The sequence below is a fragment of the Eschrichtius robustus genome, chromosome 14 (assembly GCF_028021215.1).
Source record: "Eschrichtius robustus isolate mEscRob2 chromosome 14, mEscRob2.pri, whole genome shotgun sequence".
Taxonomy (NCBI): Eukaryota; Metazoa; Chordata; class Mammalia; order Artiodactyla; family Eschrichtiidae; genus Eschrichtius; species Eschrichtius robustus.
Window position 1 is genome coordinate 87,695,953 of NC_090837.1, and position 10,861 is coordinate 87,706,813.

At 40.6% G+C, this 10,861-nt stretch overlaps 1 protein-coding gene across 2 annotated transcripts; it reads right to left on the reverse strand.

Moving 5' to 3' along the window:
• Window positions 1–2,763: 2,763 nt before the first annotated feature.
• LOC137776389 (serpin B3-like) lies at window positions 2,764–10,103 on the reverse strand. Of its 2 annotated transcripts, XM_068562822.1 has the most exons (8): window positions 10,003–10,103; window positions 9,073–9,262; window positions 8,384–8,440; window positions 6,876–7,004; window positions 6,444–6,561; window positions 5,219–5,361; window positions 4,762–4,917; window positions 2,764–3,168 (listed from the first exon to the last, which is right to left on the reverse strand). In XM_068562822.1, the coding sequence occupies exons 1-8, from the start codon at window positions 10,101–10,103 to the stop codon at window positions 2,764–2,766; spliced, it is 1,299 nt and encodes a 432-aa protein (XP_068418923.1). The 2 variants fall into 2 exon arrangements, with proteins under 2 accessions (XP_068418923.1, XP_068418925.1); XM_068562824.1 differs by lacking the exon at window positions 10,003–10,103 and having other exon boundaries at window positions 8,372–8,440; window positions 9,073–9,237.
• Window positions 10,104–10,861: the final 758 nt, after the last annotated feature.

Genomic DNA, 10,861 nt, shown 5'->3' on the forward strand with positions numbered 1-10,861 from the left:
CAAGGTGTGGAATAACTGGATCATAATTACTGGATCAGTATACGTTTAACTTTGTAAGAAAGTACTGATGCATGTCTCTTTGTACACTTGAGGAAGACTTTCTCTAGAATTGCATTGCTCAGCCATGAAGATTTACAATTTTCTGGAGGGACATCACACACATGGCAGTGTAGGAGACCCCAGCCTCCACTCCCCCTCAGAGGTCAACAATGAGACAGGTCTCCTTGAACAAAAACAGCTCACAAAGAAGAAATGGTAATGTGATAGAGGTGTCAGCCCAAGCTGTGGTGGTGGCCATTTTGCAGAAAATAAGTGTGTCAAATCCACACGTTGTACACCTTCAACTCACTCAATGTTATGGGTCCATTATATCTCAATAAAGATGGAACAAATAAAATTGCATGACTGTTTTCTGAAGTGGTTGCAGCTTTTGGGTCCGAACCAGTGGTGTAGGAGAGCTCTGGTTGATCTACATTCTCTCCACACGGGGTTTGACCAGTCTTTGTGTTTTAACTTTGGCCACTCCAATGGGGATGAGGTGGTATCTTGTGGGGAGGTATTTTGTATTTACATGTATTTCTTTATTACACTTCTATTATATTTATTTTTATTTTTAAAACCACATAACATGTTGATTTTTACTACTTTCCATTCAAAAATAACTTTATTGATGTAAGATTGATATAGAAAGTGCCGTACATATTTAATGTATGCAACTTCATGAGTTTTGAGATGTGTATACATATGTGAAACCATCATACTAATCTATGTATTAAGTATATCCATCACCTCCAAAAGATTTTTCCTGCCCTAAGAAAAGTTATGTTTTAGGAAATAACAATTGTCAATACTTGTCCTTTATATTTTGGTGTATTTCAGGGTCATATCTTGGCATTCCTTTCTTCTCACTTTATTCTCTCCCAGTATGATCCCATCTTTGCCTTTAGCTACAATTACCGTATTTCTCTCAGTATCTCTAAAATTTATATCATCTCTATTACTTACCAGTTCATATCCCAGTTCTGAGTTCTAGACTCTTAAATTCTTGACATGGGTTACAGAACATTTCATGTTTTGGTAAAAGCTCACCTCTTCAACCTCATCATGCTCTACAATTTTGAATTTTCATGTACGATAATGTATTTCTAAATTACCTTTTCTACGTGTGGTGGGTCACTTGCACTTTGTTGAAAAGAAGAAGCAAGGAAAAGTAACAAATGACAAAAATGACAAGAAAATGGGAGAAAATATGTGCAAACGAAGCAACTGACAAAGGATTAATCTGCAAAATATACAAGAAGCTCATTCAGCTCAATATCAAAAATCAAACAACCCAATCCAAAAATGGGCAGAAGACCTCAGTAGTCATTTCTCCAAAGAAGATATGCAGATTGCCAACAAACACATGAAAGGATGCTCAGCATCACTAATCATTAGAGAAATGCAAATCAAAACTACAATGAGGTATCACCTCACACCAGTCAGAATGGCCATCATCAAAAAAATCTACAAACAATAAATGCTGGAGAGGGTGTGGAGAAAAGGGAACTCTGTTGCACTTGTGGTGGGAATGTAAGTTGATACAGCCACCTTGGAGAAGGGTACGGAGGTTGCTAAAAAAACTAAAAATGGAACTACCATATGACCCAGCAATCCCATTACTGGGCATATACCCTGAGAAAACCATAATTCAAAAAGAGTCATGTACCACAATTTTCACTGCAGCACTATTTACAATAGCCAGGACAAGGAAGCAACCTAAGTGTCCATCGACAGATGAATGGATAAAGATGTGGCACATATATACAATGGAATATTACTCAGCCATAAAAAGAAACAAAATTGAGGTACTTGTAGTGAGGTGGATGGACCTAGAGTCTGTCATACAGGGTGAAGCAAGTCAGAAAGAGAAAAACAAATATGCTAACACGTATATATGGAATCTTAAAAAAAAAAAAGGTTCTGACGAACCTAGGGGCAGGACAGGAATAAAGACACAGACGTAGAGAATGGACTTGAGGACACAGGGCAGGGGAAGGGTAAGCTGGGACGAAGTGAGAGAGTGGCATTGACATATATACACTAACAAATGTGAAATAGATAGCTAGTGGGTAGCAGCTGCGTACATAGCACAGGGAGATCAGCTCGGTGCTCTGTGACCACCTAGAGGGGTGGGATCGGGAGAGCGGGAGGGAGATGCAAGAGGGAGGGGATATGGGGATATATGTATACATATAGCTGATTCACTTTGATTTTCTTTGTTATACAGCAGAAACTAAAACAACACTGTCAAGCAATTATACTCCAATAAAGATGTTAAAAAATAAGAATGACAAGAATAAGTCATTGTTTTATTGATAATGCATTTCACAAAATCAAAAAATTTAGACATGTAAGGGTCCCATATATCACCTAAATTCAAATAAATGTGTCTAAGTGAATAGTTTTGAATAGTAGATATAATTTCTGAAATAGAAGGTATGATATTTCAAAATTTGTAGAATATAGAGTGTTGAAATAACCTTTTAGAATATACTGAACATATTGTCCGAAGAGGAGGTACCATGGGGAGACAGAGTAGGTTTACATGGGTTTGTAGAAAGAGAGAGACAGACAGACATGGTATTTCAACCAACACATTCTTAGTGATGACTATGAGTTTGGAAAGGAAAATGAATCAAAGAGAACCTGTTACTTCCAGCAATCAAGGTTCGGGTACAGCTCTGTGAATGTCCCCCGAGTGTAGCCGCTGGCTAATCACATCTAAGGGGAAGAGACTCTGCCGTAGAAGAGGATGCTGTTGGTCTTGTTGTGCTTGATGAAGAACAGGAAAGGGTGGTCACAATGGAAACTCTCTGGAATTATAAATGAGGTAGCAACAGCTACTGCTCCAGTCGCAGCTGCGGCCTCCGTGCCCTCCTCATTCACCTCCACGAAGGACTTGTGGAGGACGTTCGACACCACCAGATCTCGTGTCCCGGTCATTCCGGAGAAGTCGGCTTTCCCCTCACAGAAGGCGTCCACCATCCCCAGGGCTTCCAGCGTGGTCTTGAGGTCATAGCTCTCCTCCACTTTGAACCGAGGTAGGTGTAAATCCACTTTTGTCTCCCTCATAGTCTGTGGGCTCGTCCACTCTATTAACTTCTCAGCAGTGAGCTGATCTTCAAGCTATAACAATGTAAAAAGGAAAAACTGGCACGATTGTCAGTGGACATGGAGCCCCCCTTAACATTGGATTGAAACGTGGAAATCCTTTAACAGTAAACATAAATACAGGAGATTCAGTTGATATGGTTTTATCTGAGGAGGTAAAAATAACAGAGTCCTGAATATATATTATATAATCAAAAAAATGTTCTTACATTTTCATGACTTTGCTATTTTTATGTATATATGTACACATTAATAATATATGCATATGTATAAATATCTATACAAATGTATATATGTATAATATATATGCACACATATATGCAACAGAATGGTGAAATAAAATTAGCTGTAGAAGATGAGCCATCCACTTCTTAGGCTTGTTCTCTATTTCGTGCTTCACTTTCCAGTAACCTCTTGTCAATGTTCTTTCGTCCATAAGTGTTTACATAGTGCATTTACAGCGTATAGCCTACTTTTATTTCTTTTTCTTGCCTCATGTATTTGTACACTTTTCCTGTATGGATATATATTTCTCTAATCACGTTTACATTGTTACATAATACGATCATTAAATTGATATTCAGTATATATATCTTTACTTAATATCTTTTAAGCATTCACTGCATGTCAGTCCCTAACCTAACCGAAGGTAATGCAAACATGTACCAGTTTTCCTCATTTAAAATTTTTCATTATTTTGAGCCACTTCTGTCCAAAAGCTTTTCCCCTGTTTAGACTTGTTGTTATAGGATAAAATCCTAGCACTGAGATTCCCTATGTCATTGATAATGGGGAATTTAGAGCTGAAGCCGAAATATTCTGATGACTCTTCACGTTTATTGCCATGTTGCTTTCCCTAAGAATTTCCAGTTTCCAGTGTTACGAGATGTGTATTTTGAGTGTGGCAAGTTTACTGCCGCTTCTGCATCATCATCGACTATTACAGTAATTGCTTATGGCCTTTTATGGAATGTCCTTTTATGCCAGATATTGTTATTGATATTTTTACATATTAACTTTATTATAACAATGCTAACAGGAAAATTCTATAATCACCCCCTTTTTTGAAATCTTACCAATGAGGCTCCGAATGAGCCTTTGGTCCATTTTGAGCACTTAGGGACCAAATACTTCAAAATTGAAAAGTGGGCATCAAGATACTCTATTTGTCCACGGTCTACAGAAGCACTGTGAATTAGTGGGCAATATGTAACCACTTTGTTTTTTTAATTTCCTTATTTTACTTGTGAGTGAATTTGCAAATATTTCTATGTGTCACCTATGTATGAGTGTTAATTTCCTTGTCTTCAAATGAGTGGACTGGAATATATCAGAGGTTCTTATGGTTGCAAAATAGTTCTGTGTGTATCTAGGGATAGTTTTTTTGTGAACTGACATTCCATAGTTTCATCAGAATATTAATGTGACCTGTGAGGTACAGATACACTATTCGTATCATACTGTGATCCCTAACGTATTGATTTTATTTTTTTGTTGTTTGCTTGAGCTCTGCCAGCCACTAGCACCAGTGTATGAGCAGCCCGTACGAGCAGTGTCTCACTAGGAATTTAAGCAATAGTAGGCAGCATTGGAGGTACCAGCTTTTACCTTCTGCAGACCATCTAGTTCATTGGGCAGCAGCACCATCATGCTTAGCTCTTGGCCTTTGTACGGTATTTCCAGGATCTTGACTTGCATGTCCTCCAGTGACGTGAAATTGAAATCATCGATTTTTTTCATCATCTGCACAGATTTGCTTGTGTCCTGCAATAAATTCATGTGGCAAAAAATGCTAAGTGAGCATAAGTCAAAAAGAAAGATAATATTATTGTAATACCAAACACATCCTCCTTCTAAGAGATGATCTCGGAAATCTGTGAATCAGAGACAAGAGTTTCTTCAAGGACTCCCAACGAAATAAAGTAAAAAAAAAAAAAGACAAGAAAATAAGCCTTGACAAATTCTGTCTTCTACCCGCAGCAGCTATATATTAATCACTAGGTATTTAAATTTCACACTGAATGTGTAGCTATGTTATATTATATACATAATTTATAGACAATACCTTGTTCAGCCAAAATTTTTCCTCCCCAGTATTTTCTTTCTTAAATTTCTGGCACCACTGCCCTTTGAAATAGACTGCGTTCACCAGAACCAGAACGGTCAAGCTACCAAGAGAGTCTCTGGGAAAGAGATCCTTGATTTTTTCTGCAAAGAAAGAAAATCAAAGGTTTGTCATGAAAGGCACAAGTGGTTTGTCTGGAAGATGCTTTGAGAGTTACAACTGATGATTAAATATTCACACAAATCACCACATTAGGGACTCTGTGCCCGATTGTTCACAAGGTGAAGCTTTCCTCATGGCGCCAGCCTGATGGAGTCGCCCTCATGCAGACCCCCCTTCTTCTGACTGGGAACGTGTTTGGTCTCTGTGGTGACATCAGTCATCTCACACTGAATTCTGATGAACTGATGTCAGCTGATCTTTCCACTGGTCAGTTTTCCCCCTCCCTCCCTACCACCCTCCCTGTCCCCTCAATAACCGCCACCCTCCCTTGTTTCCTCCATCCTTCCTTCTATTCTTTTCTTCTTCACTTTCTTCTTTGCTTTCTATTTTTTCAAACTTGAACTCACTGCTCAGAGGAAATGGGCCTGAATGTTCTTTAGGACAAATGACATGAACGCTAAAATTGAAAACATGTACTCAGACACCATTTCCCGGGGTGACTTTGTCTTCATTTGCCAGGTTGAGTTGCTGTAGGTTTGGCCTGTATTTAGGATGGGAGGTAGGATATGGTGCATGGAATGGAGACATCATCCAGCCGCTTTCCGTGGTTGGGGAGGACAGCTGTGACCATCCCTGCGGGATGAGGGGATGGGGAAGTGGTCAGGCTGCTCCTGCTGCAGATGGCAAGAAGGGTGGTTTGCAGGAGAGCGGCTCGTTTCCCAGTTAACAAAGGATAAGGGAACCCTTTTAATATTATCTCTTAGGGATCATAATCCAGACGTTCAGCCTCGAATTTAAAGAAAAAATGCGAATCAACATGAAGCTTGAGCAGAGCGTTGGGGTCCATAGAGATACTGTCGTCGACAGACTCAGCTGAGTTTCCAGGTAGCTGGTCCTGGGATCCCTCCTGGGCTCCCGTTGTTTCTCTCCACACTGACATGGACCATCTTCTGTAATCTCATCTCACCCTGGCTCCTGGCACCCCATGCAGGGGCCAGCACAGCGTTCACACACAGCAGGGACTCTACAGTGATTTTTAAGGAGTGACTCTCTCATAACCTACCATTAGTTTGGCTTTCCACCCAGGAATTAATCATCTTCCGACTTTCTTCTGCAGCATTGTCAAAATCAGCAGATTCCACACTGGCTAGGTAAAATTTCTTAACATTATCCATGTATGCCTATGGCATGGGCAGGAAGAAAGGAGGGATTAAGGGTAAGTTGTCAGTAACTGTCTAGGTATTCCCAGATTAAACTGTGTTCAGTGATGACCAAAGAGAGTACCTGAAACGATCCTTACACCCACTTCCCCGGTGGGTTGTCAGGCTCTGGGACACTCCAGTAGGGGGCGTCGTGGTCCAGGAGCTGAATGCCCCTGGGGCAAATGCTCCCCATGTGGGTCAGCCAGGCTCCTCTGCCTCTCCCTCCCCCATTAGGAGATGGGATCAGAGGACCCAGGATGCAGACCAAAGGTGTGCCAGGTCATGAAACTTACCTGCAGAAACAGAAAAGTCTTTTTTCCATAGAGCCTGTTGGCTATGTTCAGCTCATAGGCGTCAGTGGATTTCTTTAAGTCAGTCAGAAGGTTTTGAAATTGATGATGTATATATCCTGGCTTTTCAACCTTCAAACACCAGAAAGTGAGCTCATTGGATTCTCATTGTACATAAATACTACAACCCCATAGGTCTGTGAGCTCCGGACCTAGAGTTTGGTATCCCCACGGATGACATTGGTTGCTATCTCCCCATATATGGTGTATTTTACCGGAAGTACCCTTCATAATCCTTCCATTCAATCTTCCAGGTAATTCTTCCTTCCTGCTCTAACACACTCCAGTCTTTTCTCTTTTGAACTAGAGATGCAGCACCATTCCACTATTGGATTGTGTTTTAATTGTCTCAAATGTTTTGGGACCAGCTAAAACTTAAACTCCTTTGAGCTAGAACCATAGTGCATCTCTAACAGTCATCAACTGCATGAGAACATGAAATTTGTATACTGCCCTATGTTATGGCATGAAGCCCTGTTTTACTCCTTGGAGGGATTACTTTCTAAGACCCCTTGATTGTGCTCTTTGGCTGTTCATTATGCCAGTCACTCTGAAGTAGGAGCAGTGTGTCTCTGGTACACTGCTAACAGCTGTACATCAGCATCTCTAAGTCTTTAGTTCAATTGACATGAAAACAAGAGAGTTCAGAGAACTAAGAAACTTCTCCAAGGAGACAGAGCCAATTTTTCAACTCACGCTTATCTCACCCAGAACCTTCCCCTTGCTAAGGAAGAGTTTTGGACTATTTAGGCTACCAACCATAATTCTCACTCAATCATTTTCCAAAACATAGTTGATCATATGCTTATTGCTCTTACTCTAATTTAGGGGTTAATTAAAATTATATAATTTTAGCAACATATTGTGATTACTATAGTTATTATTATTCTATAATAACAATACATAACGTTTATGGGGGTTTCTGTCATCCAGGCACTGTTGTCCTGTTTCACATGTAGTTGCATGTCTTGCAGCAGACTCTTTATTGCTCCTAGTTAATTTGGATGAAGTCAAATTGTGGCTCAGAGCAGTTGTATTTTGCCACGTTCCCCATTCCTGAACAGAAGAGCACAGTTTGAAGCTCCTGAGTTCCCTGGCGGCCTAGTGGTTAGGATTCCGGGCTTTCATTGCCATGGCCCGGGTTCAAGCCCTGGCCGGGGAAGTGAGATCCTGCCAGCTGCGTGGCATGGCACAAAAACCATTCTTCAGTTTGAAGCTCCTTTGGGTTTCAGAACCCTTGCTCTTAAGAACATGCTACTCTCCTTTCAAGAAAACAAATATATAAAATAAATAAGTACATAATATGATATGAGAAACAACTCTGTCCAATCTATTTTGCTTAAGATGTCCCCTAAAAATTGGCCTTTTCCTGTTTATCTGAAATTCCCAGTTTAAACTCTGAACCTCTTGGACATGTGATCTCCTTCTAGATTCAATGCTCTGTGACTCACGGGATCAACTGTAGTTCCTTTTCTTTTGTTCTCTGCGATTTCATTAAAGTGCAGGACCTGGAGGAGACAGAGAGTGGGACAAGGAAACTTTAGAGATCTATGTACCCCAGAGTAAATAAAAAAGAAAGAAAACAAGGAAAGAAGGAAGAAAGAAAGAAGGAAGGAAAGAAAGAATGCAAACAAACAAGTAAAACAAAATGCCAAATCAAAAAAAAAAAAAACCCAAAAAGAAAGAAAGAAAAAGAACAAAGAAATGTTCCATGCAAGCATTTGCTCCTTGAAAAACACAACCTGCGTGTGAAAAGCACAAAGCTGGTTAATCACCAGCCAGTTCAAAGAATCCTGATTCATTCTTCATCTACTGCTGAGGAAACATGTATAGATGACTCCCATGGATTTTAGACAATGCACCACTTCTACCTGAACTCTACCATTTAAAGCCTCACCTGTGGTCACTGGGCAGTTGTAGGGTTAATCCAAGCTCCCAAAGGAAGTCTCGGCACAGGGAAGAGATGGGGCGGATCACTGGGGGGAGAGCATATGCTCCCACAGCTCTGTGCCCGCCCAGTCATGGGGAGTTTGTAGCTTCCTGTGCTACCCCTGGGGACAGCCAGATCTGTGATCATCTGCACAGAAGCCGACAGAGAAACCATGACAAATTGGTAAATGTAAAGGAAGCTGCGACCTACCTTCTGGATTTCTGATGCCGTGTGTTCTCGGGCCCCCAAGGAAGTCATGGCTAAGGCTGACATGATACTCAAAGGGGAAAAGAAGATATTTTCCTTCTCTGATTGTCTGATCTGTTGGAACAGGTCGACTGCAAAGTGGATGATTGCTTCACCGAGTGAACTCATGGTGGCTTGATGTGGTCTGGAACTCCTGGAGAAGCATCAAATTTATTTTATAATGAGTTTTTTGAAGGGAAGGTTAGTCTGTAATAAAATTTTCATAAGAAATGCCTTATATGTGGGTTGTGGGATTCTGAAAACTATAGCTTCCTTCCTTTTACTTTTAAAGCTTTTTTCAATGTACATGTATATACTTCATAATTAGAAGACTATGGAAATAGTATTTAAAGAAAACTTTTGTGGGGACTTCCCTGGCAGCGTGGTTAAGACTCTGCACTTCCCATGCAGGATGGCGCAGGTTTGATCCCTGGTCAAGGAACTAAGATCCCACATGCCGTGTGGTGCGGCAAAAAAAAAAAAAAAAAAAAAAGGAGAAGAAAACTTTTGTGAAAACTAATAGAATATCTTTTCTTCCTTACTGGCTGTACTAAGACTGGGTAGAAAATGCATTATAACAGATCCAAGGCAAAGATTGATGTGTAACATCCCACCATCTCTCATGAGGCGCCTCTATGCCTTTTTCTTGAGGGATCTGTGGGTACTGGACATCCTACCCCCCAATCACACTTCCTCTTAAGGGAGCATTTGGTTTTTGGAAATAAATAAATTACCTAAAGATTAAAGGAGATGAAAAATTGTTTTACTTTTGCCCACGCTAAAGAATAAAATACCATCAGACAAAACAAATTAGATAAATGATGTAACACACATCATTGTTATTATTTTCAGGAAGGATTCATGTAGTTAAGCAGAGCTGCTGGAAGCACTTACCTGTGAGCCTGGAGGAAGCAGAGGTGGGCAGACAGCCTGTGAGCTGATGCGCCGTGAATGGTCAGGTCTGGACTATATAACTCTGTCTTGCTGCCTCCCATCCCTCACAACAACTGGTATTTCAAGTAAAGCAGCTTCTGATTTCTTCACCAGGCTACCCATCACCTGCATGAGCATGAATTCTCTATGAGTAAAGGCAAGATTATTGTTCTATTCTCGTACGTCCTTTTCACCTGCAGAAGAAATTGTGACCTGCGATCACTGGCTCATATGAAATGCATGTAGGTGCCTTTCCAACACCAGGGAGAATAAAGTTAAATTGTAACTTCTTCCCATGCCCTGAGCTACTGTGCCCAAGCAGAAATAACCCTTAAAATATCTTTCCTGTCTTACATGTTGAATTGTCTTTAAGACCACTTCTAACACCAACAATGAAAAAGCTTATATTTTCTATTTTATGTTCTGAAAGGGCTTCTCCAACCTGACCATTTCCTTCAGAATTATTCTGTATAACCAGGAAAATAGCTCCAATTCTCAACTTAAGAGATACTGGCGAAGTGTCTCAGCAGTAGGTGGAGAACAGGCATCATTTGCCTTCCCCTAAAGGCTGGACCGTGGCCGTGGTCCTCCCTGTGACCCCCATGCCCCTTGCAGCCAATCCCAGATGGCCAATGACTTCTAAGGTCAGTGGGAAGCTCATTTCCCTGCAGTGTAATCAGCTCTCAGTGAGAAGGACAATGGATCCAAACAGGGGCCATTTTGATGGCAGTATTCCAGTGTTTTGTACAAAGATGTATCAGAAAAATAAATTGTTTGAACTCCAGAATTATCACATTTCTCGGTTAGCCTGCTATTCATT